Source organism: Coptis chinensis, chromosome 9, assembly GCF_015680905.1.
Source record: "Coptis chinensis isolate HL-2020 chromosome 9, ASM1568090v1, whole genome shotgun sequence".
In the NCBI taxonomy this organism is placed as follows: domain Eukaryota; kingdom Viridiplantae; phylum Streptophyta; class Magnoliopsida; order Ranunculales; family Ranunculaceae; genus Coptis; species Coptis chinensis.
Window position 1 is genome coordinate 56,538,239 of NC_141464.1, and position 19,516 is coordinate 56,557,754.

Below are 19,516 nucleotides of genomic sequence, written 5' to 3' on the forward strand. Positions count from 1 at the left end.
ATTGGTATAAATTTTCGGATTCGGATTTGGATACGCATATCCGAATCTGAACCTATCCGTTTGCACCCCTACTTAGAGTCAGCAAAAAGAACTTAGCATGAGAGGTTTTCAAAACCTCACGCCATATAAAAGAGTGAACTTCCAGTTAAAGTTTTTGATGAGAAAATGAAATATTAACTCAAAATTACAATTCATTTCATCAAGTTTCTCTGTTCTACAACTGCTCTTCATATATAGTAGAGACTTAAGGTTAGTTACACGTACGGGTGCCACATTTTTCCGAAATTCCGATTCGAATTTTTTTCGGATTCGATATTAATATTACTCGTATGATTTATGAAAATCCGATTTAAATTCGGATCGGCTTCGGATGATTTATGATATTTCGATTTTCCGATCTGAATCTGCCGATACATATCCGATCCGATTTTGCCAAATTATTATTTAGAATTACATAACATATATCTAAACTTTAATATAATCTCACTTTTTTTTGCTTATTTACAGTGAATTAACTTACATTAATCAATATATAGTATAAACAAACTAAAAACCCAAGAATTAGTATTTTATTTGAATATAGACAACATAGTCAATGACATACTAATATATTAGTAGATTTAATATGAAGATATTTGAATTTTCAATAATTTCCGATTTTTATCCGAATTATCCAATTTTTCATATGAATTATCCAATTTCCAAAATTTTCAATTTTTTTTTCCAAATTAAATTCTGAAAAAAAAATCGGATCGGATCAGATTCACACAACATATAAGATTCCAAAAAATCTGAAACTGAAAACCCATATTCCGATCCCATCGGACCTAAACACACCCTAGTTACATGTTGACTAGCAAAGTCGGTAAAACCTTTGGGTGATGGTACTAGAGGCCTGAGGCTTGAATCCTGCCAACTTCAAAGAGTTATTGATCTAATTTAAAATAGGCTTGCCAAAAAAAAAAAAAAAAAAAAAAAGTGTTACAAGTAAATAACTGAATCTGTCATAAGGTAGATAATTATTATAACTGAATCTATTAAGCTGGCATGTGTTGAAGTTGACGTGGCCACGTGGACTCTTTCTACTGGTCTGGACTTTCTCTTATAGTTTTCTTTTCATATATTTTGGCCAGCAGCAGAAAATCAGAAAAAACTTGAGAGTTTAAGTGCTAAGATTGAGTGTTATTACCTAGTGATTTTATCAAAGAAACTTTTCTAAAAACTAGGTTGTTTCTTCTCCTTCTCTTCACATTAGATTCCAGTTGCGACTACCTCAATTAAACGTGTTGAGAATCAAACACTTCTGAAAGCCAAAAATTAATCCATTTGCAGGAATCCAGTGAGTTCATCCGGTAGTTCTCCTTGTTGTGAGAGTAAGGAGAAAACTGGCGTGCGACGTGTTGGTCATTGGAAGAGCAAGGATTTGACATACGGGTAGTGATAACCATGGGACTTGGTTATCATTTGTAAGTGTCTTAACTATTGTAACCTTCCATTGATATGGTGGATTTGTCTCACTACCTGAGATAGGTAGTGACCCCGGTGATTGGGTTTACCACTTAAAATTCTCGTGTAGTGTATTATATTGCTTGAAATTTTACTGTTTCAGTTTGTTTGCTTTTGATTTTATTTGTTTGTCCTTGGTTAAAAGTATTTAGGAATAATAGTTTGTGAAGATATGGATATATGCTAAAGATATTTAGCATCTTCTAAGTCAGGAAACATGTATATATCCTTGTGTACATTAGAAAACATGTATATACTCCGAAGTAAGATAGGAAACTAGATCCTTTGATTTGTAAGAACCACTCTATTTATAGAGAACCATCCTTATTGAAAAAGAGAGCATTTCCTCCTCTTGTCATTCCTTACATGGTATCAGTTTGACAACCCCGGATTGGCCTTTGTCACGCAGCCTCTCACAGGCGATAACTATGCTTCATGGAGTAGGGCTATGCACCCGGCTCTAAATGTAAAAAACAAAATTTGCTTCGTTGATAAGGTGGTGGCTACTCCAGAAACTGATGATCTTCCATTATGGACGCGATGTGACGACATGGTCAAATCTTGGCTTCTTAATGTCGTATCTTGCGAAATTGTTGATAGCGTTATCTATGCCTCTACTGCTCGAGAAATCTAGACAGATCCCCAAGACCGCTTCATCCAGAGTAATGTTCCTCACATTTATCAATTGCGTACAGACATTGCATTGTGTACACAAGACAATATTTCTGTTGTTGCTTACTTCACCAAACTGAAATGTCTTTGGGATGAATTGTCCTCATTACTTGTTATTCCTGACTGTTCTTGTGGCTCTTCCAAGGACATACAACAATTCCAGCAACAATTCTATCTCACTGATTTCTTAATGGGACTCCAATAATCATTTAGCGCTATTCGAGGACAGATTCTCCTCATGGATCCACTTCCAACTATCAACAAGGCATATTCCTTGATTCTTCAAGAAGAAAAGCAACGATATGTGGTCAATCAATCCCCATCATTAATCGAAACTGCTGCCTTAGCAACATCTTCCAATATCCGCAATCAGCGTAATATGCTACGAGTTGGTCGTCGCCTTCGTCCTACTTGTGAACATTGCGGATGGGTTGGTCACACAAATGACAAATGTTACGTATTGCATGGCTATCCACTTGGTCACCGATTATACCAATCTGGAACCAATTCTAAAGGCAACAAGACTATTCCCAATGATGTTACCATGAACGTTCCATTGTTTACTGAAGAACAATACCAACAATTGTTGAACATGCTGAAGAAAGAAGGTAGTACGTACACCGGGTGAACTTAGCAGGTAATCAACGCTTTGTTTCCAAATAGTCTTGGATAGTTTATACTGGTGCAACAGATCACATGATATTTGATCCTTCCTTATATCACACTCTCATTACTAATTCTTCTATTTTATCTGTGAAGTTACCAAATGGAACCCTAGCATCAGTAACTCACATAAGAACTGTGCATCTCACAGCCTAGATTCACTTACATAATGTCTTATGTATGTATTCCCAGTTTTGGCTTTAATCTCATTTTAGTTAGCAAACTTACCTCATCTAACCATTGTTCAGTCTTTTTTTTTTTCACGATTCATGTTTTTTTCAGGACCTACGCTCGGTGGCGATTGGGAAAACTAAACAATGCAATGGCCCCTACCACTTCCAGACTCCATTGGTTCAAAATAATTTCCCTCAAATAAATTTAGCATCTTCTAATAATGTATGGTGTAGGGGAGTTTTCGAGTATCCCCTGATCTTCTTCTGTGCCTTGTGATCTAGAAGTTTTTACTGAGTAGAGAAGGGGATGAGATGATTGTGAGTTCAGGGTTTAACCACATGGCGGCTGCCTACATATCTCCTTGTTTATTTAAGAGAATCAAACCCTATTTTGCGTAGTTCCTAAGAGCAAATCCCTATGGTTTATATAGGAAGAGCTTTGAGAGTCCTAGGGTTAGGGCAAACCTCACCGCTTGTGAGTTCCCTTCCATCTTTGGACTCTACCTTCCTATTAGGAATCTTCTTCTTATGGAAGTCTGAATCTAGACCATATCTTGTTAGAGGCATGTTTCCTTGTTGATCATAATGTCCCACCGTATATGGGAAGATTATATCTAAAAGGTAACTCTTAAGATATGTTATTACGATTCCTTCCATATCATCAAATATCGCCCTCTTCAGTTTCTTTATGTTCAAGAACTGTTCATATCAATTCTTAATGACTTGGAGAACTATTATGTTTAGAGGCGATCAGTCACGTGCCTGACACATGTCCACTAAACACTCGTGCTAAGCACGAGATCACTTATTCACAGAACTGATCCAATGGTCCTTGTCTCATTCTGGACATCTATAGTCTTATGTTATTTCCCATATACGTGTCATCTATCCATTGACGGGAAATCCCCCTTACATATGGCATTGGCGTTTAGGCCATATTTCTATGAGTCGTTTGAAATTTTTATCATAGAATAATAATGAAATTTCTAGCTCATCTCCAAGTCACTGCAATGTATGTCCACTTGCAAAACAAACAAGATTACCTTTTCCATTGAGTCGTATAACAACCAATGCACCTTTTGAGCTCATACACTCTGATATTTGGGGTGGATATTCTACAGCATCCCACACTGGAGCACGATATTTCCTGACTATTGTATATGATTTTTCACGCTCTACATGAGTTTATCTAATGCGTTCCAAATCAGAAGCAAAAACACTATTTCAATAGTTCTTTGCTTTTAATTCAAACCCAATTCCATTGCAAAATCAAGGCATTGCAATCTGATAATGGAACTGAATTTCATGCCTTAAAGTTGTTTTCCCAAAAAAATGGAGTTGTTCATCAAACCAGTTGTGTAGGGACTCCCCAGCAAAATGGCGTTGTTGAACAAAAACAATTCCACATACTTGAGGTTGCACAAGCATTGCACCTTTAGGCACATCCCCCGCTATCATTTTGGGGAGAGTGTATCTTAACCGCTATTTATCTCATCAATTGAATTCCTTCACCATTATTAGGAAATAAAACTCCTTATAAGCATCTTTTTCAAGAGAAACCCCCATATAACCACCTTCGTGTTTTTGGTTGTTTATGTTATGCTTCAACTCTCACTCACAATCGAGACAAATTTGCTCCTCGTGCAAGACCTTGTGTTTTCGTTGGATATCCACACGAACAAAAGGAATACCATGTCTATGATTTAGACACCAAGATTATATCCACAAGTCGAGATGTCAAATTTCATGAACAAATATTCCCATTTGCTAAATCCAACACCAAGCCAACAGACATTGAGTTGCCAACGTCACTACCACTACGAGTCCCTGAAGTCCCTTTGCAATAGAGAACTACCAATGGCATTTCTCCTACTACACATGACTTGTTCACCCATGAGATTGATCTAGATCCAACCCATGTTGAAGTTGAAGAAACCAATCCTCCTCTTCCTGAGACTGATCTCGATCCAACCCATGTTGAAGTAGTTGAACAAACTAATCCTCTGTTTCCTACTAAAAGAGTACGTAAACAACCTGGTTACCTTGACATTTATGTCACTAAGTTGCCTCCTTCCACAGCCACGTCGTCTAGCTGTCCTTCGCCGTCTCCAGCAGGGCCAACTTGAGGTACTCATCATCCTTTATCAAATTTTATTTCATATGACAAGTTATCTCTCACCCACCAGAATTTTGTTTTAGTTATATCTTTGATTAATTCCTGAACCTATTTCATTTTCACAGGCTATGCAAAATAAAAACTGGCGTGATGCAATGAAATTTGAGTTTGAGGCTCTTGAAAAAAATCAAACGTGGACCTTAACATCCTTACCAAAGGGTAAAAAGGCTATGGATGGCATGTGGCTGTTCAAAGTCAAATATAGTTCTAATGGCTCTATTGAGTGATACAAAGCTTATCTTGTAGCCAAAGGATATAAACAGATTGAAGGATTGGAATATCATGAGACTTTCGCTCCTGTTGCAAAATTAGTTACTATTTGATGCCTTATTGCAGTTGCTTCTATACGCAATTGGCATTTGCATCAACTCGACGTCCAAAATGTGTCCTTGCACGGTAACTTGCATAAAGAAGTATACATGAAAATTCCACATGGGTTCTCTCGACAGGGGGAGCAGTGAGTGTGTCGTCTTCAAAAGTCACTATATGACCTCAAACAAGCTTCTCATCAGTGGTTTGCGAAATTTTCAAGTGCTCTTAAAAAAGCTGGTTTCCAGCAATCTAAGGATGGCTATTCCTTGTTCACACAAAGATCTTCTCATGGATTCACTGCCCTCCTTGTTTATGTGGATGATATAATTGTTATTGGGAACAATGATCATGCTATTGCAAAACTCAAGTCCTTCCTTCAACATCGATTTCACATCAAAGATCTTGGCCACTTGAAGTATTTTTTAGGCATCAAAGTTGCTCGGTCAGCTAAAGGAATATGTTTATCACAAAGAAAATATACACTTGACATTTTACAAGATTATGGTCTACTTGGATCTAAACCCGCATCTACTCCTATGGAACAAAATGTTCAACTTGATTCTACTCATGGTGAACTCCTCTCTGATCAGACAAAATACCAACGATTAGTTGCATGTCTTATTTATCTCACCATCACAAGACCAGATATTAATTTTTGAGTGAACTTACTAAGCCAATTCATGAGCAACCCAAGAAAACCACATTATGAGGCAGCTCTAAGGGTTCTTCGATATCTTAAACGCTCTCCTAGTCAAAGTATTTTTTTACCCTCTAATAAAAGCAAGCAACTTCGAGCTTATTATGATTCTGATTGGGCTAGTTGTTCTGATACACGCCACTCCACTACAGGTTATTGCACTTTTCTTGGTACTTATCCCATTTCTTGGAAGACCAAGAAATAAGTGACTATCTCACACTCATCTGCCGAAGCCGAATATAGAGTTATGGCGTTCGCAAGTCACTTGTCTTTGCTTCTTACTTCGAGACCTTGATGTTAATCTATCACAACCAACACTACTCTATTGTGATAACCAAACAGCCCTACATATTGCAGCAAACCCTGTGTTCCATGAAAGAACAAAACATATTGAGATAGACTGCCACTTTGTTCGGGATAAAATCCAAGATGGGACTCTACAAACATCATACATCCCAACTACACACCAATTGACAGATCTTTTAACCAAGGCTTTGGGGCATTGCCAATTCCACTTTCTCATAGGCAAGTTAGGTGTACTCAATATACACTCGCCAACTTGAGGGGGAGTGTGAAGATATGGATATATGCTAAAGATATTTAGCATCTTCTAAGTCAGGAAACATGTATATATCCTTGTGTACATTAGGAAACATGTATATACTCCTAAGTAAGATAGGAAACTAGATCCCTTGATTTGTATGCACCACTTTATTTATAGAGAACCATCCTTAATGAAAAGGAGAGCATTTCCTCCTCTTGTCATTCTTTACATAGTTGTTGCCTAATAAGTTTGGCGGATTTCGAAATCGGTTTTGGGAAATTCAAAGAGAAGACAAAGTCCTATGTATGTGTCCCATGGTGCTTATCATTTTTTGGCTTAAATATGGAGGTGAATCCTGATTCCTTATAAGCTGTCACACACAAGTTGAAGAAACTTCTCGATCTGGTGTTATGTGGAACTTTAGATCTTTTGAAGACTATACAAGATCTCAGCTCAAGTTTTAATTTTATTTCCTTTGATCATGTCTATATATAGAAATAAAATAGTGCAGTGCAGCTAACTATTTGGCTTTGATTCTCTTGCTTGCAGCTTAGACTCTTGCTTTTTGATGTATTATGGTCCTCTTTTGGACACTGTTTTATTTGGGATCAGGCGCACTGATCCCTTGCATTTGTTGAAACTATGTAAGGTTCATTAATGAATGCATAAGCGAGGGCCTACAAATCCCTAGCTTAATTCTAAAAAACCAATCGCGATGAGAAGATGAAACTTTTATATATTATGAACTTATTATTACACAATATCTAGTTTCGGCCAAAGATATTCGTCTGTTAGGAACCTACATGAGTACCTGTAGTATTCCGTCACCTCAATTCACTCCTCGAGAGTTATCAATTCGTCTATTAGGAACCTACATGACATTATCATTTTTGCAAATGGCCATATTAGAGGTATCCGTCACCTCAATTCACTCTTCGGGAGGTATCAAGCTTCCTCAGGTCAATTCATGAACACAACAAAATGCAAGATTTTCTTCGGTGCCTTCTCTCATCTCAAAAAGGTTAGAACACTTCAAGAACTGAATATTTTTGAAGGCCACTTACCAGAAAGATATCTTGGTGTCTCTTTGACCCAAGGAAGAGTTACTAAGTCTATTATTTATCTTATTTTGGATAAGATAAAGAAAAAGCTGTCTAGCTGGAAAGGTCGTATGCTGTCCTTTCAGAGACGATGCATTTTGATCAAGTTTGTTATCAATAGCATTCCTATAAACAATATGGCCATCCCTAGCTTATGATCAAAGAAGTTTAGACATGTATCAAGAATTTTCTTTGGACTGGTGATGCATCCAAAAAACGAGCAACAATTGTCAGCTGAAACAAAGTCTACGAGCCCTTTTCTGAAGGTGGACTTGGAATTAGGAAACTGAAAGACATCAATAAGGTAATGTTGATGAAACTGCTTGCTTGGAAGTTCCTGAGTGATAAGTCTGATGATTTTGCAATATTTATGCAGAATAAATACAGAAACAAGCGTGGTGATTTCATCGAGTACTATAAAATGTCTTATATTTGGGGAGGCATGAAGGCGGCACTTGCTGAGATTACCCCGAGAGTCCAATGGGTGGTGGGTAACGGTGATAAGATAGATTTGTGGAGGGACAACTAGCTCCAACCATCTTCCATTAAATCTATTTTAAACCTTAGCTCCCATAACACCTTAGGGGATGTACTACCAAGGTGAGTTCTATCATGGTTAATAATGACTTGGTCTTTCTGACGCCTTTCTCTTCTCTCCTCAATGCTGCTGGTCTAAACACCACTGGGGTTCTCCGAGACATCTCACAACCACTTGATTACTTGGTATGGTGTCCTGACCTCAAGGGTTTTTTCTCGTGCAAATCAACACATGATACTATAAGAAAACATGGAAATACTAATGTTTGGCACAAGCAAGTGTGGAATTCTCATATTCATCCAAGAGTGGCTGTTACCGCCCAGAAAATCCTTAAGGGATGTACTGCCACAGATGACGTCATCCAGAAGAAAGGCATCCATCTAGCTTATATATGTAGGCTGTGTGGACAACAGTGTGAGACTCTGAAACATATCATGTGGGAATGTAAATTCTCTCAGGATATATGGAAGTGGTTGCAGATAAGTTTGAAGTTCAGTAGACCCTTCTGTCCTTCTTGCAGGCCTATAAAATTGTAAAGCTTTGGAGTGTCAGACTTTAAAACTTATGGAATACAGCTCTCATTGGTGGCATGGTGGTTTTATGGAAACAAAGAAACCAGATCAATTTTGAGGGAAAAAAACCAAATAGCGATGAATGTAAGCGCTCAATCAAGTATCACATCTTCACCACCTCTCATTTGTCTCAAGCAAGCAAAAACTATTCATACAGAGACATGGCTTCTATGAGAGCATGGAACCTGACAAACAGACCATGAGATGCTCCAACGACTAAATAATGCATGTAGGTACCACCAGAAATAAACTTTATAAAGCTCAATACCGATGGCACTACTTTTGGTAATCCAGGCCCTTCGGGCATTGGTGTTACCTTTAGAGATTTCGACGGTATTTTTAAACTATCCCTATGAAGAAATATAGGGAATGGATCGAATTTTAAAGCTGAATATCTAGCCATCATTGAGGGTATTGAGCTTGCTATCAATAGGGGGTGTGTAACGCCCGTATTTTTAAAATACATTTTTATCTATTTATTAATTAATTAAATTAATTATTTATTTAAAAATTCGTCGGATTGGACTCGGGACATGTGGGCCTGGTTTTTGGGTCCGAGTCTGTGTTGGGCTTGGGTTTCGGACCCAAGTATATAAACACATTTTTCTAGAAAATAGGGTTCAGAGAATAATAAAATAATTAAAAATGGAGGCAGAGATGAAAGCTGGATTTCTGGAGGGTGGAGCGCGACGGCTCGGACTCGGAGAAATTCGTAGGAGCTGTTCATACAGGTGAGTAGCTATTTTGCTATTTCACCGGAATACAGAAACCGTTTTACTGTCCTATGTTTTCACTAGAATTTACTGTTCATTTATTCGGTTATTGTTAATCGTCTGGTAGTTCTGTAGTTGTTAAAATGTGTTTAGATCGCCTTTTAGAAAACACTTGTTAACTGTGCCTTAAAACGTCGGCTTCGATGAGCATCAATGGCGTCGACCCACATAAATCGTTTGGTATTTGAACTCTCCCCGATTTGGTTTTGAAACCATACCGTGGTGGTGTAGATATTTATGTTTGAATGGTGGGACAGCTTCAAAACCGCTGGAGCTTCGTCTGGTCGGTAATGGCGCTATGAGAAATTCAAAACCGTTTTACTTTTGTTGATTGGTTTGGATGTTGGTTGTTGAGGTTTGGGCGGGGTGTTGTTGGGTTGTGTAGTGCGTGATGTCGGGGCTACCAAAGCTTGGTTGGAGGTGGTAATGGCGGTGGCCGAATCGGTGGTGGGGCTATTTTTGGTCGATTTTGTTGGTAGTTTGAACTGTGTGGGTTGTGTTTTTGAATGTTGTGTTGGTTGTTGTTTGATTGAGTGTTGTAGAGTGGTGGGGGGCTGTCGATTTGAGCTTGGAACAAGCTCTAATGGAGGCCGAAATTCCAGATCTAGATTTAGGAATAGTTTTTGGATTGTATGATTTGGAGTTTTTGCCTTTGTTAAAGTTGGTTGGGTTTGGATGGGGAGTCGAACCGACTGGATGAAAAGGTGAGATGGTGGCGGCGCGATTTGGTGGCCAGTGGTGGAAGAGAATTGGTGAAGAAGATGACACTGTTCATCTTAGTTGGGCTTGGGCCTGGGTCGGTTTCCTTGGCCCTAAACCTTTTGTTGGTTGGGCCAAAAACCTTATTTTGTGTGGGCCGAAATCTAATTTAGTTTGGGGCCGGATTTTTGTTAAGTTGTTAGGGGCCGGACCACATTAGTTATGTTGGGTCAGTTCTCTTTGTTTCTTTGGGCCGACCCAATTAAAGTGTTGGGCGCCCAAATTAAGTTGTGGACCGGTTTTGGTTTTGATTGGGCGGTTTGAGTCAAATTTTCGGTAGAACTTCGGTTGTGTTTTTAGGCGTCGATCCTAAAGTTTTTAGGCGGTTTAATATTGCTTGGGGCCAGTCCATAGGACTTAATATAGATCCCAATTGGGTCAGGTAGAATGAATAAGTTGGTTTTAAACTTTCGGGTTCTAAGGTTTGGGCTTGGCCAGTTGGGTCCGAACCATTATCTTAGTCACGAGCCTATGAGCCATGCACCTTTGACCTTAGCCATGAGCCATGGCTATGACCATGAACCTGTCGAACATGGAAACGACAGTTTGACTTTGACCATGACATGTTAAGTTTGACCTTGACCATGATGTGTTGACCTTTGACTAGGACACATTGACTTTGACTAGGACATGTTGACTTTGACCAGGACAGTTTGACTTTGACCAAGACCTGTTGACTTTGACCAGGACCTGTTGACCTTTGACCATTGACGGTTAACTTTGACTTTGACCGTTGACTAGGAAACGTTGACTTTTCTAGTTTTTCACACGTTTGTTTATATTCATTATCTAATTATGATTTGACGTGAGTAGTGTGTAAAACATATATATATTGGGCTTTGATTGTGGATTGTAGACTGTATAATTGTGCTACATTTTATGTTGTAAATGGTATGGACAAATTAAATGTGGAAATACTGTGGAAGCTGATATAAATCTAGTTGTCATTATCTAATTAAGATTTGACGTGAGTAGTGTGTAAAGCATATATATGTTGGGATATATATATATATTAAATGGAATAGTTTTAGAGACATAAATGTATAAATACTCCATTATTATATATGTGAGATGCTACTATAAGGTAGCATAGTATTGGTGAATATTTGCCCACGGGAGTGTGGTGTAGTGCAATAATATATTGGCACGTGAAAGTATGAAAGTGGTTATGAGATATAATTGAGATATTTCTAAATATTATGGCTTAGTGCAATAAGGTAATTGACCTGCACGTGATATAGTGGATTTATTATGAGTCATTAATGTATGACACTTGAATAAATTACGTAACGAAAATCCTAGAACCTGACTACCACAACTCATGTGATTGGCCCTTCCGTTTGCTTAATCTGAATGAATGGCCTGGCCTCCCGACCACCGGCGTTTGATTAAGCTAAATGGCCCTCCGGCGTAGCGAATAGTGGCTTGATTATTCCGTTAAGAAAAATAGAACGATGATGCGCAATATTTTATGCCGAATAGTGGCATTACTTATATAATTGCTTCCGTGTGAGGATTTACCTGGTGTGCGGTATCCCGCTCAGGGTGGTTACGCACGGAGTGGTTCATTATATAAGGGGAGGCATGTGGATGTACATGTTCGGCGTTGGGTAGCGATTGTGGTAGCCAGGGAAACTAGGTAAGACATAGATACGACGTGATTTTAGGGACACGCAAATAAAACCTTAACTAATATAATTATGGTAATATGTTGGTAAATGATATATCTCTAGATAGATGATTGTATATGTTTGGCTGGTTAGTAGTTTAGTTAGAACCTAAGGCGCCTCGATGGAGGAACTACATGCCTTATTTATTATGAGTATAGTTTGTTGTGTGGTTAGTGGGAAGTTAAAGGCCTCGATTGGAGGAACTACCTGCCTAGATTATTGTACTTAAGGATGTTGTATTAGTCGTTGAAAGTTAAGGCGCCTCGGTGGAGGAACTAACTGTCATTATGGATTGTGTATATATAGGTATATTATATGTTGTATTTTAGGACTACTCACACCCGGCATTGTTTATAATCTTGACCCGATTTGCATGTTTGCTTATCGGGTGTGTTCATTCAATGAACATAGTTGATAAGTTTTGAGGTTTTAGTGTTGAAGAAGAGTGGTTCTTTGCTTGTGGTTTTGCGTTAAGCGTTGCATCTCGGGATCTGTTTTGTTTTCCCTTGAGGTGATATAGAATTTCAGTCTAGACAATGTTTTTGTATTTCATTTGTAAATTTTATTAAAGAGTTATTGAAAGGAGAGTTGTAACCTAATCTTATTTGTGAATCTTTGTCATGAAGAAGACTTTTGTTTAAGTTAAAATTTTTATTGGTTTTTATTATCCGCACATTTTCACGTGGATTATGGGTTTTTGGGAGTTGAGAGTGCGTCACACCTCGGAGATCGAAGAGTCGGGAAAAAATAATGTTTTTCCGAATTCTGTCGAAATTCGGGGTGTGACAGGGTGGTTACGGTTATGGATTGATGTAGACTCTGAACCTGCTGTCAAAACTTACTGATGTAGTGGGAACTTACCATGGGATTTGCAACCGAGATGGAGAAACAACCACACCAAACTACTTGCCATCTCTTTCACTTTGATTTTCCGAGAGGGAAATTTCTCTGTCGACGTCATTGCCAAAGCTGGAGTAACCCTCTAGATGAATTAAGCCCAAATATATGAAGGCAAATAAACCTCCTTGGTTACTATATTGTGAACTCCCTTTCCAAGTTTTCTTTAGATATTAGCTAGGAGTTAAGGTACGGTACGAAAGCATGTAAAGCTTTCTCAGTGTATCGAGCTTGATCATGGTTGGACGTTAGTCCAGACCACAAAATTTTTGTAATTGTCCTATGTTATTAATATATTTCTACTTACCAAGCAAAAAAAAAATGTTGTATTCCGATCCTTAACACAATGGGTTTTTGAGGAGTATTGGATGGTACCTTAACATTTGATATTAGAGCCAACCAAATGTCTAACAACAGTCTAGGGTTTAAACTAAACCTTGGCCAGGGAGGGCGACTCATATATACTCTCTCTCCTCTCCCTCCAGCCTACCTTTTCTATTGATTTGGTCTCTACAAGAGAGAGCTCCCACCAGCGGTGGTTGTCTTTTAAAGGCACTATTGCCGGAACTCTTCTTCTCATCTTGATGACTATGGTTCCAATAACAGATCTTGTTGAAAGCATCTCTATTAGAAGTGATCTTGGTGTAATTCTTATGCACTTTGAAAAGATTCTCACTGAAGGTTGCTAGATTAGATTTGATTTCTGAATGGGGAAGCAATTATGTATGTAAATGTTCTACCTTTATCTTTAATTGTTGTCTTTCAAGTCTTTGATTGTAGAATTTTCTGCCATTTTTGTTTCCTTTTTATTGCTTCTACTTGTAGTGTTGGGGAGAAGAAGAGTAATAATATTTTTCATATATAGGTGATGGGTTGAGAGGATGTGTTGATTTAACCAACTAATCCATTGAAGTCTTGAGGAGTTTAAGTTGCAACACAGTATGGAGCTTCTTGGAATTCTTCTTGGAGTTTTGAGTTTAGAAGATTATATATTAGGTTTGAGAACTAGAGATTGCAGCTGAAAAGCTTTGAAGGCTTAAGTTTGGGGCTTGATCTACTTCTAATTGGCTTGTGCTTTCCGCAATTGTTCTTATTGGGTGGAGATGGATATCGCATTTTCTCGACTGACGAACTTATAAAATATTGAGACTCCAAAATCTTGTACACATGGTGAGTAGAAGCAAAATTGGGTTTTGAATATGGATGGTTAATTTTCTTATTCTGATTGGGATTGTTTGTATGTAAAGTTTTTTTTTATAGTACTAATGAGACAAGTTGCTATGAAGTCTCAAATTCTTGAGTGGTCTTTTAGAGCTTTGAACAGTTTAGATTTGACTTGGGCTCATCAAATCATTAAATTTGGTTGAAGCATTAAAGGGATACTCGATTGAGCTTGAAATTTGTATTAGCTTTTCAAATCGGGAAGATAAAAACTTGATATGCTGCAAATATGAAATCGTAAGAGTTGGATGCCTAAAAAGATAATTGTGGGTAGAAATGATGGAGTTTGGTGGTTTGTAACAATAGCTGAACCATTAGGCATCTATCGGTCTTTTAGCTTGGCTTGGTAATTTATATGTTTTCTAGTGTTGTAACCTGTTAGGCTTTGTCTAATGGCAGACTAGTTTGTAATGGTTACTCTCGGCGTCCAAACCTTTGTATAAAGCCATCATGCATGTCTAAAATGCCTTGGTACTATTTAATGCCATGGTGCCAAGTCACTTCATAGTTCATACTGAATTACTTATAGATGAGAAGAGCTGACAATGAAGAAAGATCTAGCATCTAGTTGTGTTGATGAAGTGGGTAGTAGCTGACAATGGTGTCAATTATGTCTGAAGGTTAGGATCCTATCTAGTTACTTAGTTAGCTAATTAGCCTCGTGCTTTTTAGGAGTATTGATTGGTTTACTTAACCTGCTCATTATTAGAAAAAGAGGTTTTTTTACTTAACCCCCCAAAAGTAGACCCCCCTTTTGAGATAACCCCCCATTTTGGAAATCATTACTGATTGCCCCCCACTCCGTCTGTTTTGTGACTACCGTCAGTTGCTATTTTCCATATTGGCCATTTTACCCTTAAAAAATAGTCATTGTATTTTTTTTGTATTTTTCATTTTCTTGGCTTATTTAAGACCAAACTTGGACTCGTGAAAAACTTGTCTTCTCCAATGCGATTCTTCTCCAAACCAAATTTTTTGCTCTCATGGGCGGGTGGTGGTTCAGGCTCTAAAAAGGTTTGGTCCTTCTAATTCATCTTCCCTCCATGCCTTCATCTAATTTGTTTCACTAGTGTAGATTAGTATGTTTAATGGTCAAAGACCTATGTAAACAATGGGGGGTTTATACAAAACATATGTTGAAATATGGGGGTTTATACAAAGCAGATGTTTTAAGTTTTCTGTTGTTTTTTCAGGTACCAACTACAATGTCATCAACTAACAAAGGAGGATCATGCTTTCTGTGTGGGGATGCTGATCATTGGAAGTTTGAATGCCCTTGGCTTGACTTTCCTTGTGTTAAGGGATGTGGAGATATTATGATTGTTCGCTGGAGTTCCAAAGAATGCAGTTTTGGACAGGGATTTCTTAGATGTAAGGGAGCACCAAGATGTGGCGGTTTCAAATGGGTGGATTTGGAAGTTGATGTGAAAGAAAAAAGGAAAGGTTGTTGCTGTGAATGAGGAAGTTGATGTGAAAGAAAAAGATCAACCAAAAGAGGATTAGAGGAAAGGGAAAGGTAAACTTAAGTTGTGTATTGATGGTCCTATAAAGATGTACATTGAAGGCAATTAATGTATATGATATAAGTGAGCTTATAAGGAAACTGAGCATGTGATTTATGACATTTGGAGTGGTTGTTATGTTCTACCTGTTGTATTCAAGTCTACATTTAATAGTAATTCACAAATTTGCAACAAAACATAGCATATGAAGCCAAATGAACTAACAAAACAACACAACAGAGCACATGATATAGCAAAACATAGCACTTCAAGTTAAGTATATATAACAACATAACACTTCAAGTCTAATCGACATGACAAAATCTAACTTAAGTCTAACAAAAATAACTGCATTCAAGACTCTACAACAGAAGAAGTCTGGGAAGACCTCCTTGATCTCTTTCTTAGAGGTGCCATTGGTGGCATGGGTGGCATTGGAGGTATATTCAACACTGGCTTCACACTTTCTTGAGTTTGAATTGGTGTAAACTAGCTGGGATGTGGGGGACGACTCTATGAATTTCCAAATAGTAGCTCTCCCATTGAAGACATACGCTCATATTTAACATTGGTTCTGCCCCTGCCCCTACTAGCTACTCTTCCTCCTCTCCCTCTTACAGGTCCTTGGCTCCCATCCACCTCTACATGAACTTGGTTCCCTTCCACACTTGTAGTTCCTTGGCTTCCAAGTACACTTGGAGGGACTTGGCTCCCATCCACACTTGGAGGTACTTAGCTTCCCTCCTTATTAGTTCTTCCCCTTCCCCTACCTCTACTTCCTCTTCCCCTTGCAGGCAGTTCACTTTTAGGAACTTGACTCCCATCAGCAGCATTAATTGGTCTTATTAGAAAAGGGTTTGGTAATGGCCTTAATATAGGTCTCCCAGGCCTTCCTCTTTCTCTATGAGAGCCTCTGGCAGCTACAGTTGCATTGGCTTGTGCATTTGCTTCTACATTGGCGTTGTCTCCCACTGCACCTCCCTAACAACCTCTAGTATTATGCCCATAAGCTTGGCACCTTTAACATCTTGTTGTATTTGATTCATCTGCACCTCTTCTTCTGTTCACTCTTGGCCTCCCAGGCTACCTTTTTCTGATTGGTGGAAAGATAAACTCAGTTTCAGTTGGCTGTTACAAAAAAAAAATATTATATTAGGGCTAAGTGTCAAGATTCACATATTAAAGCCTATTGAAAATTAGGAATAAATGTCTCACTGTTGCCTACTCATCTTCATGCAAGTAAGGTGTGATGTGACCACCACAAGTTCTTTTATAAGCTACTCTAGTAAAGTAAGGGCTACAATACCTATAGCAACAATGTATGGATTATTAACATGTATCATCATTAACAGAGGACAAGACAATATGTACTGCAATAACTTACTCATGCCATTCAAATTTTCTAGGCTTGATAACTGCTATAGCATGAAGACAAGGAATCCCAGTGAGTTACCATTCACTACAATCACATGTGTGCAAGTTTAAGTCCACATTCTACCATTTACCATATATATGATTCACTAAATACTTGCCCTAGATTTGAGAACCATTGACACTCATGTTTCCAATCTTGTTACATCTGTCATCTATGATTTCTTTAACCCTTGGCACCAACTCATTATCACCCCAGAACTCACATTTTTCCTTTCTATCATACAACAATTTTATTTGTAACCCACCATCACCATTGACACCATCTTCATAATGGGCTTGTCCCTAGTATCCAGTATGTAGCTATTCCAAGCTTCATAAAAATTGTTTGACAGATGCTCACACTTGGACACATGATCAAAGTGTGATCTTCCCCACAGCCTAAGGTCTTCACCCATTAGATACTCTTTAGCTCAACTATCAAGTTTTTCCAGGTTCTGCATCAACTTGTCAAACTCTGTTTGTGCAAATGCTTTGGCAGCACACCAAGCTTCATAGTCAACTCCTCTATGCTTTGTCTTCATGTTCTGGACCATATGCATAAAACAGAATCTCTGGTTGTAGTTGGGGAAGACAGTCTCCACTGCCTCACATAATCCTTTCTGCCTATTAGAAATTATAGTCAACTTCTCATGGTGTTTGTTCAAGTGTGGTGCCATCTTATCCAAAAAATCAGTCCATGACTCTGTGTTTTCTGCAATACAAACATAGAAGGCAATAGGAAATATTCCATTGTTACCATCCAAAGCAATGATGGATAGACACACACCTCCATGTTTCCCCTTCAAGAAACAACCATCTAATCCTATCATAGGCCTACACCCTTGTACAAATCCATCTAGAGCAGCCTTGAAAGCAACACACAAAGTTGTAAAACTATGGAAATTCTCATGCCTAGAATGTATTGCAACACTTCTAGGGTTAGAAGCAACGAGCTGCCTACACAATTCAGGCAATTTTGCATATGAAAGATCATAACTTCCATCTATCTTCTCCATTGCTATTGTCCTTGCATGCCAAGCCTGCCAATACTTAATCCTTACCTGAAACTTATGCATAATTTCTTCTTTGATGTCATTAGGAGTAAAACTCCTATGATGCAGCCTCACTTCTATCTCAATTCGACTTGCTATCCAGTGGGCATTTGCCATTGGATTCCTGTCTTCTGCATCACCAACACATGTATGTTTATCATTCATGCTTCTACACTTCATTGTATAATCATTTGTCATCACCCGGACATAACACTTCCATTTACAATCTTGCAACTTGCATTTCTACTCCATCTTATCAATGTCATTTCTTGTCTGCTTCAATATGTACTTATTACTAATAGCATAAAGTCTAATGTAATCCCTTAATTCATACATGTCTTTCCAAGTCTGACCAACCTCCAAAATCAATGGTTTTGCATCACCAGTAACGCCTTCATCAGTTGGTATGTTGAATGTTATGTTTAAAATATCACTAACTCTACCAGCATTGCTTACATCTTCATCAAGCTCTCATGCTCATGCTCATGCTCTTCAACAACATAGGCATCAAATTCAATATCACTATCACCTTTAGAAGGGATGTATTCCTCATTTGATGATTCACAAGTGTGGTATTCCTCTTCTGCATCAATCTGATTCACATCTACTTGTGGTCTTTTTGGCCTTGCTGGTTTATCAAACAGATCTAGTAAGTATATATCATAACCGATTTCTTATACAGTACAAAATAAAAAATAAAATGTAAAATAATAATATGTAACATACGATTGTCTGTTGTCACATTATCAGCTTGAGCAACATACTGTTCCACTCAAAAGTTCAAAAAGTCAAAGTTTAAAGTGTTATCAAACTCACCATGGCCTGTTTTATCTGCTAAAATCAATGAAACATTTTTCAGAAATATGCAGACATCTCAAGAAAAAAGATAATAAAGAACAAAACGTACCTGCAACTTGAGAACAAGATCTTTGGGAGTGAGAACTTCTCCTACTATTCTTCTTCCTTTAGGTTGAGCTTTGAGATTTTTCTTGACTTCCCACACCCAACTGGTCCCCTCCATGTGCCCTATTGCTTAAAGTATCAGGCCCTAAAGTATTGGACCCAGACCCAAACCTACCACCAACAGTATTATATTCTAATAGTTTTTTACCCTTAAAAGAACCACTTGTCAAGTCCATCATCTTATCAACTTCTTCAACTATTGGCCGTTCATCAAGATCAAAATCTTGTCATTTCTTGCATGGTATTCCTTCAACATATATGACATCATCATCACTTTCTTCTGCTTCATAGTCTGTGGGTAGGTACTGAGTAC

At 38.1% G+C, this 19,516-nt stretch overlaps 1 protein-coding gene and 1 long non-coding RNA gene across 3 annotated transcripts; one reads left to right on the plus strand and one right to left on the minus strand.

Moving 5' to 3' along the window:
- The first annotated feature begins 774 nt into the window (after positions 1-774).
- LOC147476859 (uncharacterized) lies at positions 775-3,410 on the plus strand. 2 transcript variants are annotated; one of them, XR_015209450.1, is made up of 3 exons: positions 960-2,815; positions 2,938-3,019; positions 3,124-3,410. It is a non-coding gene; the product is annotated as an uncharacterized LOC147476859 (long non-coding RNA). The 2 variants fall into 2 exon arrangements; XR_015209451.1 differs by lacking the exon at positions 2,938-3,019 and having other exon boundaries at positions 775-2,815.
- Positions 3,411-17,619: 14,209 nt separating this feature from the next.
- Positions 17,620-18,420, minus strand: LOC147476860 (uncharacterized). Its single transcript, XM_086585845.1, has one exon. It carries the CDS (start codon positions 18,418-18,420, stop codon positions 17,620-17,622), a length of 801 nt encoding a protein of 266 aa, XP_086441971.1.
- Positions 18,421-19,516: the final 1,096 nt, after the last annotated feature.

Coding starts and splice junctions, on each gene's coding strand:
- LOC147476860 (XM_086585845.1), bottom strand. CDS start 18,420: ATGAAGTGTAGAAGCATGAATGATAAACATACATGTGTTGGTGATGCA.